This window comes from Zalophus californianus, chromosome 17 (genome assembly GCF_009762305.2).
Source record: "Zalophus californianus isolate mZalCal1 chromosome 17, mZalCal1.pri.v2, whole genome shotgun sequence".
Lineage (NCBI taxonomy): Eukaryota > Metazoa > Chordata > Mammalia > Carnivora > Otariidae > Zalophus > Zalophus californianus.
The window spans coordinates 36,259,126-36,279,377 of NC_045611.1; the positions used below are offsets into that span (position 1 = coordinate 36,259,126).

Below are 20,252 nucleotides of genomic sequence, written 5' to 3' on the forward strand. Positions count from 1 at the left end.
TGCAAAAAATAGAAAAAAACAACTAGGGAATTAAAGTAGTACACTAGAAAAAATTTAACAAAGCAGCAATGGAGGAATAGAATTAAAAAGACATAAGACCTGTACAAAACCAGTAGTAAATGGGAGACATAAATCAGTAATTGCAGTAAATGTAATTGGAATAAACAGTCCTATCAAAAGGCAGAGATTGGTAAAATGGATAATTATATATGACCCAATTATGTGCCATCTACAAGAGACACTTTAGGTTCAAAGATAAAAAAGTTGAGGGGTGCCTGGCTGGCTCAGTCAATGGAGCATGTGACTCTTCACCTCAGGATTGTAAATTCAAGCCCCACATTGGGTATAGAGATTACTTAAAAAAAAATAAAATCTTTAAAAAATGATATAAATAAGTTGAAAGTAAAAAGATGGGGGAAATTATGCCATGCAAAGAGTAACTAAGAGCGCCTGAGTGGCTCAGTTGGTTAAGCGACTGCCTTTGGCTCAGGTCGTGATCCTGGAGTCCCGGGATCGAGTCTCACATCGAGCTCCCTGCTCAGCGGGGAGTCTGCTTCTCCCTCTGACCCTCTTCCCTCTCGTGCTCTCTCTCTCATTCTCTCTCTCTCTAAAATAAATAAATAAAATCTTAAAAAAAAGAGTAACCAAAAGAAAACTGGAGTGGCCATTCTAATATCAGACAATATACTAGAAAATATATATTCCAAAAATATACTAGACTTTAAGAAAAAAAATTGTTACTAGAGACAAGGACATTTTATACTGATAATAAAAAGGGCAATCCATAAGGAAGCTATAATAACTATAAACACATTGGCACCTAACAACAGAGCACCCTAAATACATGAAGAATTGAGGAGAGAAATCAATAATTCGAAATAAATTATTGGAGACTGTCATACCCCACTTTCAGTAATGGATCAAATGAGGCATAAGATCTATAAGAAAAGAGAAAATAACACTATAAACCAACAAAACCTAACAGATATGTATAGAACACTCCATCCAACAGCAGCAGAATATGCATTCTTCTCAAGCACAACTGGAAAGTTCTACAAAGTAGACCATATGCTAGGTCAAAACAACCCTCAATACATTTAAAAGTATTGAAATTATGCCAAGTTTGTTCCCCAACTACAATGGGATGATATTAGAAGTCATTAATATTTGAAAATTCACAAATATGTGGAAATTAAACATCACACTCCTAAAAAACCAATGGGTTTCAAATCACAAGGAAAACTAGAAAATGCTTTAGGTACATGAAAACAAAAACACAACATGCCACAATGTACAGAATGCATCTAAAGTGGTTCTTAGAGGAAAATTTAGTCCTTTAAGTGCCTATATTAAGGAATAGGAACAATCTATAATTGATAACCACTTTAAGAAACTAGCCAACTAAACTAGCAAACTAAACCCAAAGCAAGCAGAAGGCAAGAAACAATGAGAGAAAATAAGTAGGGAAGAAAAACATAAAACAAATTCAACCAAAAGATTTTTTTAAAATTAACAAAATTTATAAACCTTTAGACCTTTAACTAGACTAAAAGACTCAAATTACTAAAATCCAAAATGAGGGAGGATACTACTACCACCCTTCACAGAAATACAAAGGTAGCTACACAAATATATAGCCAATAACATTTGAAAAGCAGCTCCGCTTTATGTTTTATGTTTGACATTTTTTTTTATCTCATTTTATTCTGAAGCTAGATTATCTATAAGGTCTTTTTAGGATAAAATATGGAAGAAAATCATATGAGGCAAAACCATTTTAGGCAAGTTCTTAGACATGACACCAAAAGCATGATCCATCAAAGAAAATATTGAAAAATAGAATTTCACCAATATTAAAAACATTTCATTTGTATGAGAGAGACACTACTGAGAGAATGAAAGATAAACTACAGACTGGGAGAAAATATTTGGAAATTATATATCTGGAACATGATTTGGTTTCAGAATGTGTAAAGAATTCTCAAAGCTCAACAATAAGAAAACAATCCAATTTAAAAATGGGGAAAAGACTGGAAGCAATACTTAACCAAAAAAATATATATATTTATAGCTGTTCTGGAAAATTATTTGCCATTTTCTTGTAGGATTAAACATACATTTACAATCTGTCCCACAAATACCACTCCTGGGCATTTATCCTAGACAAATGAAAATTTATAATAAATAGAAGGGCTGTAAACATCTGTGTATAGGTTTTTATATGAACATATAAATAACAATGGAGAAGGCACTGACTTAAATCTGCATAACAAATCTTACTGAACAACTCTCATTTACCATACTTTTTATATGAAGATATAAAAACCTATACACATATGTTTACAGCCCTTCTATTTATTATAGGCCCAAACTGGAAACAACCAAGATGTCCTTCAACAGGTGAATGGATAAACAAATGGTGGAACATTCACACAATGAAACATTATTCCTAATGAAGAGGCATGAAACCTCAATACACAACACTTAAATGTATTTCAGAGGCATTATGCTGAGTAAAAAAAGTCAATATCAAAAGCTACATATAGTATGATTCCATTTATATGACCTTCTCAAAAAGACAAACTACAGTCCTGGGAGAGGTTCTGACATACATAAGGAGAGCATATGAAATTTTTACAGATATAGAACTGTTTTATACCTTTATGGTGGTATAGAAGAGGAAAAGAAATCTTTTTCTCTACCTATCTTTGGTCCTCCAGGTGGGGCTCTATAAATTAGAGTGGCCAAAGACAGATTAACAAATATATTAACATGTACATAGTACATGTACAGTTGGGAACATCCAGTGATGAGTAACCCAAAGGGATGGTTAGAATTTGGACTTAAATGCCATTTTAGGCTAAACATTGGAAAGGGGATTTAGGGTTTCTGGGCAAAGGAAACAAGTTATGGGAAGGTGGTCCAGGAAAAGTATGGTAAATGAGAGTTGTTCAGTAAGATTTGTTATGCAGATTTAAGTCAGTGCCTTCTCCATTGCTAAGAGTTCTCCTTTGATAAGTCTTCCATTGATGAGAGTTAAAAGTCCTCCTCTTCCTGCTATGGCAGAGAGAGACATTTTTACAAAGGAAAACTTCCTGCATACATGTGAATTTCCTTTATAAAAGGAAAAGTAGTGCCCTGTTTTTAGAGTTTTTCCTATACCTACTGGTTCTCAATGGCCCTTAGCTCAAAATAATCCATATGCCAAAGAGCCATATTTTGGGATGGCATATTCTGGTACCCTTCAGGAATGATGGTTCTATAGATCCATACTTGTGTTAAAATTCAGATAATTGTATGCTCTAAAAAAGTGTATTTTTATTATATTTTAATTTGAGCAATAAAAATGTCTAAATATGAAAAAAAAGCAGCTCAGCATCATTAGTCATTAAGGAAATGCAAAAAAAGCCACAATGAGATATCATGTCACAACCACCGGAATGGCTATGATCAAAAAGACAGATAAAGTGTTAGCAAGGATGTGGAAAACTTGGAACCTTCATACATATTGGTGGGAATATAGAATGGTGCAGCCATTTCAGAAAACAGAAGTTGACACAGATACTTGTGTATGAATGTGCACAGCAGCATTATTCATAAAAAGACCACACATTGATCGTATCTATATGAGTCTCCAGAAGAGGCAGATCTATAGAGAAAGTAAGAGTAGTGGTTACCCATAGCTGAAAGAGTAGGGGTTAGAAATAGGGGGTAACTGTTAATGGGAATGCAGATTCTTTGTTGGGTGATGAAAATATTCTAAAATTTGACTGTAGCTATGGCTCAACAACTTTTTTCATATACTCAAAACCACTAGTTGTACATTTTTTTAATATTTTATTTATTTATTTGACAGAGAGAGACAGCAAGAGAGCGAACACAAGCAGGGGGAGCGGGAGAGGGAGAAACAGGCTACCCGCTGAGCAGGGAGCCCAATGCGGGGCTCCATCCCAGGACCCTGAGGATCATGACCTGAGCCGAAGGCAGACTCTTAATGACTGAGCCACCCAGGCGCCCCTAGTTGTACATTTTAAATGGGTGATGTTTATGGTGTGTGAATTATATCTCAATAAAGCTACTTTCTTTGAAAAGTGAATCATTAATGGTAATGAACCACACATTTCATTTCACATTTTTATCCTTAAAGAATTAAGTTTTGGCACCTAAGTTGTTAATATTGTATCATTTTAATATTTGATGAGAGCAATGTTTACAAGGATGTCTTTTTTTTTTTTTTAATAAATTTAGCTGGACAACTCAGCCAATCCGCACATTTAGCCCTCCAACTACCATACAATGTACTTGGTTTAGGTCGAAGTGCAAATTTTCTTGATCATCTATATGTTGGCATTCCCCGTCCATCTGGAGAGAAGGTGAATAAAAATTTATTTTGTTTACAATTAATCTGTGTCTTAATATATACTTTTCAAATATTTAAATTCAACAATTTGATTTCAAATAAATCTTTTTTAATCTCTTTAAAGAGAATATAGAAAGAGAGAAATAGGTAGTGACCTATCTAAGCTTATCTTACATGGAGCACACTGTAATTTAAAGATATAGTTTTCTGCCACCTCTCATAAACCTCATGACCTCCTGTCCCTCTTTCCTGCTTTTTCTCTTCATCTTCACTATCTAACGTAAAATATTTTGTTTCTTGTCATACTCCACCTCTACTTGAATTTTAGCTTCGAGCAGCACTTGTACATAGCACTGTGAACAGTACCTGCTACACTATTCAGTAAATATTTGTTAAATTAATGAATCCGTGAGACAGAAATATAATCCTTCCCTCAAAAGATCAAAAAAATTTTTGCTAATAGTGTACAGGAGCCCCATTTGGGGCTTAATATATATAAATTTAGCTTAATCCATACCTAGGATTTCAATTAATCAAGGAGAACTTAAGCTTTTTCCTTATTTATTTAGAATACTAATTCTGTTTTTAAAGTATACTAGATGTTAAATGTTCTTAAATTCTTTTTCCAGTCTGTACGAAAACAAGAGTGGACTGCAATCATTCCAAATTCCCAGCTAATTGTCATTCCATATCCTCACAATGTTCCTCGAAGGTAATGTCCTTGCTTGAACTGATTTTGGTAAAAATACTGTCAACTCAGAATCATAGGTACAGTTACATCTTTTAAAAACTCTCTCTGTTCCTGCTGTGTTCCCATGAGTGCCATCATTTAATTTGCTTACAGCAAACCTTAAATGACTAAACATTCCTACACAGAAGGTCCCTGACTTTTTTTATGAAGAACAAATTAAACCTTATTAGAAAAACAGCAGGTTAACTAATTAGGGATTTATACATATTCTGCTTCAATAAACTGATCTTCAGTTTACTAGCTATAAATTCTAAAATTTCAGAATGCTGAATTTTTTAATAAGCATTGATCTTTTTAATAAACGCTTGGGAAGTGGTATATATCCCACAGTGGTTAGGCACAAGTTTTAGAGTCAAAGAGACCTTGGCTAGAAACTAAGATCTACTGCTGAGGGTCCATTTCTGTACCTGTAAAGTGGGAGATAGAATACCTACCTTAAAAGGATGTAGATGAACTATGCATAAGACAACGCCCAGCATCAAGTAAGTTTTCAGTGGAAGGTGTCTTTTTTTTTCCTTATTAGCAGAATATATTCCTTTTATAGGAATAGCATTTAAATCTAACTCCTTATCTTTGTTCATTTTTCTTTAATTACTACAGTGATTCCACTGTTTTTAAAAAGTAGGTGATAAAGGTATTCACTAACACTTAAATTTCACTGGGAAGAATATACCTTGTTCTTAAGGCTAGTCTGATATCAAAATGAAAAAATAACCAAAAAGAAAGGGTGTAATGTACCTATGAATATGTAACCAGCGAGGTCCTAGTTTGTTATGTTTCTTCTCAAAATGGAGGCTGTATTGTTCTTTATTAAAGTTTTAGATGGAATATATTCAGTGGTTTGCTAGAACCAGTTCATGCCACCTCATGAGCTCATTGTATGCATTTTTTCCCACTCTGTTCAGTGAGGTGACACTAAAATCGGCTATGATGGGAGTATTTACAACATGAAAATTGGCAACTGCCAATCAGGGCTTTTTCCCCACCCCAGAGAGCCAGTTTAACAGCATACCACAGGATATATCTTATGGTGGATTCAAGGGCTTAAGAAAACAACTTTATTACAACATTATGCTTGAAATAAGATAACATCAGTAGAGGGGCACCTGGTGGCTCAGTCAGTGGAACACACGACTCTTGATTTTGGGGTTGTGGGTTCGGGCCCCATGTTGGGTATAGAGATTATTTAAAAATAAAATCTTAAAAAAAAGATACCACTAGAAACAATAATAGTCTGAGTTCAGATATTTTTTAATGAATCTGTATTATGTTCGTTATTTTTCTATACATTAAATTTATAACAAATCTAGAAAATCTGTACCATGAGTAGGAAAATGTATAAATTATGATACTTCTATATGGTGTAATATCATGACATAGAACAATCTCTTAAAATAGAGTGGTAAGCAAAAGACAATAAAAGTTCATTTTGAGTATGTCTAGTAAGCAACCATTTGTGATTTGAAAAAGATATCTGTGCATATATGTCTATATATGTATAAAATATCTCTGGAAAGGTATGCAAGAAACTGCTTAAGAATGACTGCTTCCGAGTAAGAAAATAAGGACTGGCCTTTTGTCCAGTTTTTTTCTTACCAAGATTCCTATTTTCATGTTTTTCTAAAGTCTATTTAAGAATAACTATCAAAACAATCTCATGAAAGAACTTTTTTTTTAAGTATGAGGTAAGGTACTGAGAATAGCTAACCTCAACTAACAGTATTCGTTTTCCTACTTTTGAGTTTCTAGAAAATTCTTTTATAGTTTTCTTTTATAATCTCAACATTTTTCACGTTTCTCTTGCTCTTTCTGAAGAAATGTTCTTTTCAAATTTATGTACATAATAGAAACTGAATTGATTTTAGTTTGAGGTGTATTTTGAGATTTATTGACTAGAGGCTAACTTACAGATCAATAAATTTTAATTATCCCAAAAGAAGTCAATCACTACTTGCTATTCATCAGAATGATCTTACTTTTATTAAACTTTTAAAATGAAAATAGGCTGAATGGATTAAAAAATAAGACCTATCTATGTGCTGCCTACAAGAGACTCACCTCTTGTGATGTGAAGACTTAGACTAAAAGTGAACGGAAGGGAAAAGATGTTTCATGCAAATGGAAACCAAAAGAAGCTGAGTAGTTATACTTACATCAGACAAAAAAATTTAAAACAAAGACTATGATAAAAGACAAAGAAGGGCATTATATAATATAATACAGGAGTCAATCCAAAAAGAGGATATAACAATTGTAAATATTTATGAACCCAACACAGGAACACCTAAATATATAAAGCAACTATTAACAGACCTAAAGGGAGAAATTGACAGTAATACAATAATAGTAGGTGATTTTAAAATGAAAATATATCTATTACCTATTTTCAGAGAGAACAAAATTCTTTGTATATAACCACCTACAGTGTTGATGATATTAGACCCCAGTTTTAAGCTTTTCGGGGTTTGCAAATGCTGTATTATGTGGACTGTTTTAGAAGAAAGAGCTAGTTCTGTTTATGCTAAAGTCTGTATATTGCCATTAACACTAAGGACTAAAAGTGATTTTGTAAGAAGTCTCAACATCATTGTAGTAATGTAAACCCTCCAACATGACACAGAAATGATAGAAGTATTTTTACACAAGCCATCTATCTACACCCACTGAGATCCATGGCTGTTTTAGTTGGCCATAGTACATATGTGAACAGGAGTCAAAAAATAAGGTGATATAAGATCTTACCAAAATCATGTAACTATGTATATAGCCTTAAAGTCAAGGTTTCAAATTCAGCAAGTAAATCAAGATGTAAAAACAATGTCTAAGATTGTCCTAAGTATCCTTAACAGGTTTATTTAAGAATAATTCTCACAGGATCAAAGAAAAATAATGAAGCATCTCATCAAAAATTCTATTTTATTTCAGTTCTCTGAGTAAAATCTGAACTCTGCAGGATCATCAATATTCTTAGCACTATCGGGAGCCTGGGTGGCTCAGTTGGCTAAGCGACTGCTTTCGGCCCAGGTCATGATCCTGGAGTCCCGGGATCGAGTCCCACATCAGGCTCCCTGCTCAGCAGGGAGTCTGCTTCTCCCTCTGACCCTCTTCCCTCTCGTGCTCTCTATCTCTCATTCTCTTTCTCTCAAATAAATAAATAAAATCTTTAAAAAAAAAAATATTCTTAGCACTATCTAAATTTAATTGCTGTTGTTTTATTTATAGTGAATGGGTAGATGGGAAAATGAATTAATGGATGAATAAACTGACTCATTAATTAATAGCTATTTGCTTTTTGGTCTCAGTAGAATTTTGTTATTTTTCAGTTAAAATGTGTAATTTTAATGATTCTGTTTTATTTGCAGCTGGAGTGCCAAACTGTATCTTACACCAAGTAACATTGTTCTACTTACTGCTATAGCTCTCATCGGCGTCTGTGTTTTCATCTTGGCAATAATTGGCATTTTACATTGGCAGGAAAAGGTTTGTTCATTTAAGTGAAACATTAACTTTTGTTAATTTGTAATGGTAATATATTGCTCTTTAAAAACACTGTATTTTAAACTTTTTTCAAGTGACTAAGATTTTGTGATTTTTCACATTCTATCCGTAATGTCCTGATTATAATTTCTTTCATCCCTTTAAGTTACTAATGTCTCTTAGAAATTTATACAAATCACAGGAAATTCTTTTAAAACTTCAGTGCTGTACAATAGTAATAAAATGATCACCCAGAAATTTCCAGGTATATCAAAAAACTTAGTTAGAAATAATTTCATAAAGCCCTGAAAAATAATAATCCTTTTTTTAACAAGCCTGTGTTTATTATGTACTGATAAAGCCATGAACACTTTTTTCCAGGAATAACAACTATGTCTATATAAAGAATTAGAGCACAGAGAGGTTAAATGATTTTTCAAGGTTTGGGTGGGAAGTAACAACTAAAATGATAAACATCTTTTCCATCTATAAAGTATTCTTTGCACTAAACATTTTTCTGTTCTTTAGTATAACCCCTAAATAATAATTAAAAACAACACTCCAAGTGTAGATTTTTTTATACAGTGTTTATGAGGAGGAAAAAGGGGGCTATCATATTAATTTACTAGCAGTTTAGATACAAATTGAAAAAGCTAATTTCTATGAAAATGTGAATATGAAGTAAGTACATGAATTAATATGAATATATATTAAAGTATATAACTAGCAGGTTCCAACAGTGTTCCCCAAAAAGGGCTTCTTTGTGTCATAAAAGTGTTTTCTTTTTTTGCACCTCCTGTCTTTGGATTGTCATGCCCATCATAATCATTTTTTGTTAACTAAATTTATCATGTATTTTAGCTGTTTTAACTTAGGGAAAAGAGAAGATCTTAATTGTTCTGAAAAGTGTTCATAGGTTTGTTTCTTCCTAAAAAATTACTCCTTTATACATCAAAAATGATAACAGAAACTTCCATATTCAGTTAATTTTAAGATTGCAACTTAAGACATAAAATAAAGGGTGATCCTACATACTTTTGTCCAGAAGTGTCAGAACATAATCTGAAGTATTACATAGCTCTAGACCTATAAAGGAAAGGAAATTAATTTCATTAATTTCTCAGATCATCTGATTACAGTATGAACATTGTGGACTTAACAATAATAATGATGCAGTGGCTAAAAATTGAAATTTTAAATACAGCTGTGGTTTGACCATGTATACTCTCCTGTGATACTGTGGTTCATTGCCTACCTCTTTGACCACTTCTCTTTCACCTAGCTGGGTGCTCCTTTCTACCATTTCCTAACCACAGTGTCTGCCCTAGGCTGTCTTCTTTCTACACTGCTCCTGCCAGTTTTATCCAAAAGCATAGCTCCAAGCTATTACCTCAAATATCCCTAACGCTCATCTGTGCCTAAAGTTCTCTTAGCCCATCTCCAGCTATCTCCATGACATCTCTACCTAGATCACTGACAGGCACCTTAAAACTAATATTTTAAAGCTTTGTCTCTCTTCTTTCCTACTTACCTATAAAATTTGATCAGTTGCCCAACTGATTCCGCTTCCATAACAATCTGTGCAGCTGACTCCACTTCTGCATTTCTACTCCCAGAGCTTTAGGTTCAGCTCCTTGTCCTGTCCAGTCCTACCTGGTCTCTCTGAATCCATTCTCTCCCTTCTCCCTTTTTGCTCCATTGACCACACTGCTGCCACATAACTCATCATCAAGTTTAGCCTTAATCATGTCACTCCGCTGCTCAAAAATCCCTGCCTAAAATGTGTCAACTCCTTAGCCTAGCCTTCATAGAACTTCCATGTGACTCCATCATATACCTTTCCAACCTCGTTTCTCACCTGCTGCTTTCACATATTCCCTGCTCCTGCCCAACTTCCCATGATTGCACCTGCTCTACCCCCAGCTTGGAATGAATGCCTCTCCCCTTTCATTTCCATAAATACTATCTTTTCAAAGCTTTCCCCTTTCCTCACTCCAACCTAGAAGTAATCTCTCTCAGAATATTAGTGACAGTTTTCACTTTTTTTCCTGAAATACAGTTATTCAGTATGTTTTGTTTTTTCTTCAAGTTCCTTGAGAACAAGATACAAAACAGGATTTTTTTTTTAATCCCTCAAAATACCAAGCACAGTACTTAGGTTAAGGCCAAAATAATTAATGTACTTTACTTAGATTCATTTATTAACATTAGTATTAAGAATGGGAAAAATGTAATAGTTCCATCCTTGTAGAATCTAATGTTTACCACTACTTTCAAATAAATAATAAATGATAACAAACTAAGTATTTAAGGAACATTTCTTATTGGTTTTTAAATTCAATTAGTGGGTTATTAATTATAAAATAGCTACTATAAACTACAAAAATTTCATAATTACATAATAAAATCACATCTTTTATCCTACTATTTGCTTAGAGATTTTTTTAATGAACTATTTTATATTTCAGAAATGAGTCTTTTCTTGACACTTTCCTGTCATTTATAAACTAATCTAAAATTCTTTTTCAGAAAGCAGATGATAGAGAAAAACGACAAGAAGCCCATCGGTTTCATTTTGATGCTATGTGACTTGCCTTTAATATTACATAATGGAACAGCTATTCACTTGATTAATTGAAATACTAAATTTGGCTGATAGAAGAAAATAAGGGACTTTGAATATTATTTATGAATGATGTATCCTTTGGTAATTATTGAAAAGTATTCAAATAAATATGGTCTGAATGTGTCACAAGGTCTTTTTCTAAAGCACTTTGTATACAATAATTTGGGTTATTTAAATGTGCTGTACATTTTTGTTACTTTGTGGAATGTGTTGCATGTACTCAGGTGTTTATGTATTTATAATCTTACTAGAATAATGATGATGGAAAAAGACATGTATAAATAAAAATAAATGAACAGGAATTTTTGTGTTCCACTTGAATTGGTCTTGCTTCTTATTCTAACAATACAAATTATACCTTTGTGAATGTATCACAGATAAAGTTATTTCACCTTCGTCACAGCAGGTGACAGACACGGGATAGTGCTTGGATACTCTCTGGTTTTGGAATTGCAGTCCAGCGGGCTTGCCTTAAATTCCTGGTTCCACCACTTACAAGCTGATTGAATTTGGCTAATCGTTAACCTCTGTGAGCCTAAGTTTTCTTGTTTACAAATGGGGCTAGTAATACTACTCATTTGGGTTTGTAAACATCAGATGGGATGATGTATGTGGAGTGCTTAGCTTCGTGCCTAGCACAGAGTTAGTTAACTGCTCAGTAAGTGGTAGTTATCATGATTACTATTTTTAGTTTGTTGTCTTTTTTATAGACTTCTACAACTAATTATCAGAATATATAGACTCAATAGAATGTTATTTTCAGGCATGAGGAAATCATACTTTGGAAAACCTAAATTCTCAGTGGTTGGCATCTTACACGACAACTTATTACTTGCTCATAGTAACTAAAAATTATAGTACCCTCCAAGAATTAATATGCACTAAAAATTTTCATTTCAACACTGATCTTTATCATGTGATAATGAAGAACATTTGATTTCTTGAAAGGAAACTGCTGTAGATAGCATCTGAGAATGCAAATCTTCAACCACATTTTTATTCTCAAAAGCAAAGTCTGTAATTTACATTCAGACTTCAAGGCAAATTTTTGCGAACTTCACCTCACCAGAAAGTTACTTTAACACTTAAATCTAAGACTGGGAAAAGTTTATATATCAATGTTAATAATTTTCTAATATGCAATGGACATGTGATGGCTGTAAAACACAAAAACTTACCTGAAAACAATTAATTTTGTTCTTCATGTTATTTTTATCTTTACAGTTCATTGAGAATGGCATGTGTTTAAGTGGTTTACTTTGTGTATCTAAGCATGTTAATATGTCTCAATAAATACCGTGTATTGAAACAAAGTATTTTGGTGGCTTTGTAAATATTTCTTAAGTATAAAGTCTAAATCACTTATCTGCACCATGAGACAGAGGTAAAGTGACTCAACCATTGCCTCCTTGTGAGTTCATGCAAGATAGGAATCCCCTAACTATAGTACTCCATTATTTACTAAACAGTTATCAACAGCAACACTGCCAGGCACACACTGTCCTAAAGACCATTAGGCTGAGTATCTCTCAACTATTACAGCATGAGTTTTTTTGGTTTTTTTATAATTATTATGTTATGTTAATCACCATATATTACATCATTAGTTTTTGATGTAGGGTGCCATGATGCATTATTTGCGTACAACACCCAGTGCTCCATGCAGAACGTGCCCTCCTTAATACCCATCACCAGGCTAACCCATCCTCCCACCCCCCTCCCCTCTAGAACCCTCAGTTTGTTTTTCAGAGTCCATCGTCTCTCATGGTTCATCTCCCCCTCCGATTTCCCCCCCTTCATTCGTCCCCTCCTGCTATCTTCTTCTTTTTTCTTTTCTTGATATATATTGCATTATTTGTTTCAGAGGTACAGATCTGTGATTCAACAGTCTTGCACAAGTCACAGCGCTCACCATAGCACATACTGTACCCAATGTCCAACACCCAGCCACCCCATCCCTCCCACCCCCCACCACTCCAGCAACCCTCAGTTTCTTTCCTGAGATTAAGAATTCCTCATATGAGTGAGGTCATATGATGCATGTCTTTCTCTGATTGACTTATTTCGCTCAGCATAACACTCTCCAGTTCTATCCACGTCATTGTAAATGGCAAGATTTCATTCCTTTTGATGGCTGCATAATATTCCACTATATATATATATATATATATATATATATATATATATATAATGTCTTCTTTATCCATTCATCTATCGATGGACATCTTGGCTCTTTCCACAGTTTGGCTATTGTGGACATTGCTGCTATAAACATTGGGGTGCACGTACCCCTTCGGATCCCTACATTTGGATCTTTGGGGTAAATACCCAGTAGTGCAATTGATACAGCATGAGTTTTAAAACTCACTTGGACTCAGGATTTAAGGGAGGAGTTACGTTATAAGTCAATAAAATGTTAAAGAGAAAAAAAAGAGGAAGGAATACTTCACAACTCCTTTAATAAGGTCAATATTTCCCTAATAACAAAACTCAGTACAAGAAAATAAAACTACAAGGAAAGTATATAGCAATACAAGGCTTTCTCAAGAAACAAGAAAGGTCTCAAATACACAACCTAACCCTACACCTAAAGGAGCTGGAGAAAGAACAGCAAATAAAGCCTAAACCCAGCAGAAGAAGAGAAATAATAAAGATCAGAGCAGAAATCAATGAAATAGAAACCAAAAGAACAGTAGAACAGATCAAGGAAACTAGGAGCTGGTTCTTTGAAAGAATTAACAAGATTGATAAACCCCTGGCCAGACTTATCAAAAAGAAAAGAGAAATGACCCAAATCAACAAAATCATGAATGAAAGAGGAGAGATCATAACCAACACCAAAGAATTATAAACAATTATAAGAACATATTGTGAGCAACTCTATGCCAGCAAATTAGATAACCTGGAAGAAATGGGTGCATTCCTAGAGATGTATCAACTACCAAAATTGAACCAGGAAGACATAGAAAACCTGAACAGACCTATAACCACTAAGGAAATTGAAGCAGTCATCAAAAATCTCCCAACAAACAAAAGCCCAGGGCCAGATGGCTTCCCAGGGGAATTCTACCAAACATTTAAAGAAGAATTAATACCTATTCTCCTGAAACTGTTCCAAAAAATAGAAATGGAAGAAACACTTCCAAAATCATTTTATGAGGCCAGCATTCCCTTGATCCCAAAACCAGACAAAGACCCCATCAAAAAGGAGAATTACAGACCAATATCCTTGATGACCATGGATGCAAAAATTCTCACCAAAATACTAGCCAATAGGATCCAACAGTACATTAAAAGGATTATTCACCATGACGAAGTGGGATTTATCCCTGGGCTGCAAGGCTGGTTCAACAACCGCAAATCAATCAACTTGATACAATACATTAACAAAAGAAAGACAAGAATCATATGATCCTCTCAATAGATGCAGAAAAAGCATTTGACAAAGTACAGCATTCTTTCTTGATCAAAACTCTTCAGTGTATAGGGATAGAGGGTACATACCTCAATATCATAAAAGCCATCTATGAAAAACCCACAGCGAATACCATTCTCAATGGGGAAAAGCTGAGAGCTTTTCCCCTAAGGTCAGGAACGCGGCAGGGATGTCCACTCTCACCACTGCTATTCAACATAGTATTAGAAGTCCTAGCCACAGCAATCAGACAACGAAAAGAAATCAAAGGCATCCAAATCGGCAAAGAGGAAGTCAAACTCTCACTCTTTGCAGATGATGTGATACTGTATGTGGAAAACCCAAAAGACTGCACCCCAAAACTGCCAGAACTCATAAGGAATTCAGTAAAGTAGCAGGATATAAAATCAATGCACAGAAATCAGTGGCATTCCTCTACACCAACAACAAGACAGAAGAGAGACAAATCAAGGAGTCAATCCCATTTACAATTGCACCCAAAACCATAAGATACCTAGGAATAAATTTAACCAAAGAGGCAAGGGATCTGTACTCAGAAAACTATAAAATACTCATGAAAGAAATTGAAGAAGACACAACGAAATGGAAAAACGTTCCATGCTCATGGATTGGAAGAACAAACATTGTGAAGATGTCAATGCTACCTAGAGCAATCTACACATTCAGTGCAATCCCCATCCAAATACCATCCACTTTTTTCAAAGAAATGGAACAAATAATCCTAAAATTTGTATGGAACCAGAAGAGACCCCGAATAGCCAGAGGAATGTTGAAAAAGAAAAGCAAAGCTGGCGGCATCACAATTCTGGACTTCCAGCTCTATTACAAAGCTGTCATCATCGGGGCGCCTGGCTGGCTTAGTCGTTGGGCGTCTGCCTTAGGCTCAGGTCATGATCCCAGGGTCCTGGGATTGAGCCCCGCATCGGGCTCCCTGCTCCGCGAGAGGCCTGCTTCTCCCTCTCCCACTCCCCCTGCTTGTGTTCCCGCTCTCGCTGTGTCTGTCTCTGTCAAATAAATAAATAAAATCTTTAAAAAAAAAACAAAGCTGTTCATCATCAAGACAGTCTGGTACTGGCACAAAAACAGACACATGGATCAATGCAACAGAATAGAGAGCCCAGAAATGGACCCTCAACTCTATGGTCAACTAATCTTTGACAAAGCAGGAAAGAATGTCCAATGGAAAAAAGACAGTCTCTTCAACAAATGGTGTTGGGAAAATTGGACAGCCACATGCAGAAGAATGAAACTGGACCGTTTCCTTACCCCACACACAAAAATAGACTCCAAATGGTTGAAAGACCTAAACGTGAGACAGGAGTCCATCCGAATCCTAAAGGAGAACACAGGTAGCAACCTCTTCGACCTCAGCCGCAGCAACTTCTTCCTAGAAACATCGCCAAAGGCAAGGGAAGCAAGGGCAAAAATGAACTATGGGGATTTCATCAAGATAAAAAGCTTTTGCACAGCAAAAGAAACAGTCCACAAAACCAAAAGACAACCAACAGAATGGGAGAAAATATTTGCAAATGACATATCAGAGAAAGGGCTAGTATCCAAAATCTATAAGGAACTTATCAACTCAACACCCAAAGAACAAATAATCCAATCAAGAAGTGGGCAGAAGACATGAACAGACATTTTTCCAAAGAAGACATCCAAGTGGCCAACAGACACATGAAAAAGTGCTCAACATCGCTTGGCATCAGGGAAATCCAGATCAAAACCTCAATGAGATACCACCTCACACCAGTCAGAATGGCTCAAATTAACAAGCGAGGAAACGACAGATGTTGGCGGGAATGGGGAGAAAGGGGAACCCTCCTACACTGTTGGTGGGAATGCAAGCTGGTGCAACCACTCTGGAAAACAGTATGGAGGTTCCTCAAACAGTTGAAAATAGAGGTACCATACAATCCAGGAATTGCACTAATGGGTATTTACCACAAAGATACAAATGTAGGGATCCGAAGGGGTACGTGCACCCTGATATTTATAGCAGCAATGTCCACAATAGCCAATCTGTGGAAAGAGCCAAGATGTCCATCAACAGATGAATGGATAAAGAAGATGTGGTGTGTACATATACACAATGGAATATTATGCAGCCATCAAAAGGAATGAGATCTTGCCATTTGCAACGACGTGATTGGAACTGGAGGGTGTTATGCTGAGTGAAATAAGTCAATCAGAGAAAGACATGTATCATATGACCTCACTGATATGAGGAATTCTTAATCCTAGGAAACAAACTGAGGGTTGCTGGAGTGGTGGGGGGTGGGAGGGAGGGGGTGACTGGGTGATAGACTTTGGGGAGGGTATGTGCTATGGTGAGCACTGTGACTTGTGCAAGACTGTTGAATCACAGATCTGTACCTCTGAAACAAATAATGCAATATATGTTAAGAAAAAAAACGAAGGGCGCCTGGGTGGCTCAGATGGTTAAGCGTCTGCCTTCAGCTCAGGTCATGATCCCAGGGTCCTGGGATCAAGACCCGCATCGGGCTCCCTGCTCAGCAGGGAGCCTGCTTCTCCCTCTGCTTCTCTCTCTCTCTCTCTCTGTCTCTCATGAATAAATAAATAAAATCTTTAAAAAAAAAAAAGAAGAAGAAGATAGCAGGAGGGGAAGAATGAAGGGGGTAAATCTGAGGGGGAGACGAACCATGAGAAACGATGGACTCTGAAAAACAAACAGAGTTCTAGAGGGGAAGGGGATGGGGGGATGGGTTAGCCTGGTGATAAATAAATGATAGATAGATAGATAGATAGATAGATAGATAGATAGATAGATAGAAAAATGCCATAGACTGGGGGGCTTAAGCAACATTTATTTTCTCACGACTCTGGAGGGTGGAAATCTTGTATCAAGGCTCCAGCCAATCTGGCTTCTGGTGAGAACTCTTCCTGGCTTGCTGATTGCCACCTTCACTATGTCCTCCGATGGCATTTCCTCTGTACTGGAAGGTCAAGGAGAGGGGTGATTTCTCTCTTGTTTCTTCTTATAAAAACACCCATCCCATCAGATCAGGGCCCCACCCTCATTTAACCTTAGAAGTCCCATCTCCAAATACAGTCTCAGATATTAGGACTCCAACTTATGAATTCTAAGGGAAACAAATACTCAGTCCATAAAAATCTCTACACATAACAACCTGGTTTCCTAGGCTATCATTTAATAAAGTGTTAGAGCTCCCTACCTCTAATGGAAAAGAGAGACAAAAAGCTGTTCAGTATATAAACATTGAGATAAAATGTATTTTTTTAAATGATTCATTTTCATAGTAAGTCAATGCTACATACCATTCAAGTGCTACAGGGATTTGGTGAGAGAAAAGCAAATTTAAACTATAGGAATGATTTTTTGAGGAGTTGGGAGAGGCCATAACTATGCCTTGAAGGACCAGGTGGAATGCAACAAAAACAGAGTCCCCAGTCACCTGGGAACTGGCAGGTAACCTGGGAACAGACTTGAGTGCTACTGGGTGGTCTTGCAGGGAAATAATAATTCAAATACAGAACTCTCCAACTGAGAGATATGCAAATTGCTTTCCTTTTGATTGAGTTAACATATGGCCACACAGTAGTCCCAGCTATGATCTGTGCTTTATCACATTCCTTGAAAAATCTACAGACAATTATACTAACCCAGCCAAAAGATAGGTGTCTTAAGAGGGAGCCAAAATTGAGCATTCTCAATCTATTCTTTGGGAATCTACATCCCAGCCAATATCCTAGAGGAAAAAAACCTTTTTAGTTTTCATCAAAATAGTTCTACCAGTAAGGGCTCCTAGGCCAAATGACAGTCCTGTGTATATACTTTTTAAATTACTACAGTTGCTCTAATCCCCTCCCTCCTTTCACTATATCCTCAACTGAACTGACAGATTAGTTTCTCCAGAGCTCCATCACTCCACTATTAAAAACTATGCCTCTGGCCTCCTGAATCAAGCACGAACCCCTCTGCCTAGCATTTAAGTAAGCATCTCCACCATCAAAGCTCACCATATTCTGTCTTTACTACCAGACACAAAACTTGCCCCAAATGCAATACTAAGTCTTGCTCCTTGCCTGACTTGAAAGCTCTTCTGCCTTCTCTCCTCTCCATTTGCCATCCATAGCCTTTCCATCGTTTGTGGGTCACCTCCTCCATGAAGCATTCTCTAATGATATCACAGACACTGATTCTTCCTTCAGTCAAAAACTATGCATTAAGAACCTCTTCTGTTCCAGAAGTTGAGAGGGCTCCTTGCTCCTAATTCCTTCTGTCCACATTGTCTGTGACTTACCTTTAATACTCTTACTACTGTCCTTGTCTCCAATATGTCACTTTATATTTGTGGAAGAGGATCTCAAATGTTTTATTTACTAGGTGGTGCTTGTGTGCAATCTCACAGGTGATTGTGATTTGTAGGTGATTTGTCTTGGGAACCAACACATACACATCTTTTATACGGCCCATAACACATGATAAAGGGCTAAATATGTTGCTATTAATTGGTGTTAAATATGTTTTCACTTGCAAACTTTGTGAATACTTACTTTTGTGCCTTTCTTAGAGGGACAGAAGGAAAGAGAGAAGAGGTTGACATCCCTGGAAGTTTTTGCAGTTGTCTAACATTGTCCTTAACTATAATTTGTTAACAAGTATTTCTGGAGTTCCTATTATGTGTCAGATACAGGCACAAATATTCTATATGGTAGAGCCTTAATCACAGCCTTAATTCCCTGGCACTTATTTTCTGCACGTAGTTAACAATAAGTATGTGTTGAGTGACTATATGAATGTAGCCTCCTGCTCACAAGCAGCTCATATTTTAGCAGTGTAGGGGTAAATGGGATATAGGTGATGAACAATTAAACAAGTAGATGAGCTAGATAGCGTGATGATTACTATGGAGAAAATAAAACAGGATAATTAATATTATGCAGTTTGCCAATTTGGGCCTTTTTTTTGGCTTTTTGTTTGTTTTTTGTCAAAAGAGTCAAGCGACCCCATCAGCATGACTTGGTGGACAATAGGGCACTCTCTGGAGGCAGATTTCCCGGGGTCCACAACCCTGCCTTCCTCGCTCGCTCTGTGGCTCTGGACAAACTACTTAAACGTTTCTGGCTTCGTTATCCCCATCCGGTAACAGTACCTACAGCATGAGGTGGGTTTGAGGACTAAAAAGAGTTTGATAGGCAACTTGGTACTGTGCCTGGCAACCTAGGAAGCCTTTAGGAAATGTTAGTGATCACGGCCGTCAGGTTCACTCAACTGGCGCCAAGGGGAGGCGAGAACCCCAGGCGCCCTCTGTCCCTGAACTCCCCACCCAGATCCTCGCCCCTGCCTGAGGCAGGTTATCAAGCAGAGGCAAGCTGGGCAGAGTTTTGACCTTGAACTGAGCTCCTAAGAGACCGAAGGGTCGGTGCCCCTTGTCTATCTGCGAAGACGTACGGAGAAGGGCCGGCGGGCAAAGGCTGCCGGGTTCGGGCTGGGCGGCGGGCTCCCCAGCCCCTTCCCCCTGGGCCAGAGGCCTCGAGGGCTCGCACCAGCTCAGCCCGGACGCCCTGCAGCGGCGGGGGATGGGCCGGGCTCTCCTTCAGCGCCGGCCTCTCGGAG

General features: G+C 36.6%; 1 protein-coding gene across 1 annotated transcript in view; it reads left to right on the forward strand.

The window, feature by feature from the left end:
* ITFG1 (integrin alpha FG-GAP repeat containing 1) overlaps positions 1-12,527 on the forward strand; it is a 327,184-nt gene extending 314,657 nt beyond the window's left edge. Inside the window, exons 15-18 of the mRNA XM_027620347.2 lie at positions 4,249-4,373; positions 4,990-5,072; positions 8,474-8,591; positions 11,118-12,527. Of these exons, the coding sequence (XP_027476148.1) occupies positions 4,249-4,373; positions 4,990-5,072; positions 8,474-8,591; positions 11,118-11,177 (386 nt within the window). The 3' untranslated portion in view covers positions 11,178-12,527. The remainder of the gene's footprint in view (positions 1-4,248; positions 4,374-4,989; positions 5,073-8,473; positions 8,592-11,117) is intronic.
* Positions 12,528-20,252: the final 7,725 nt, after the last annotated feature.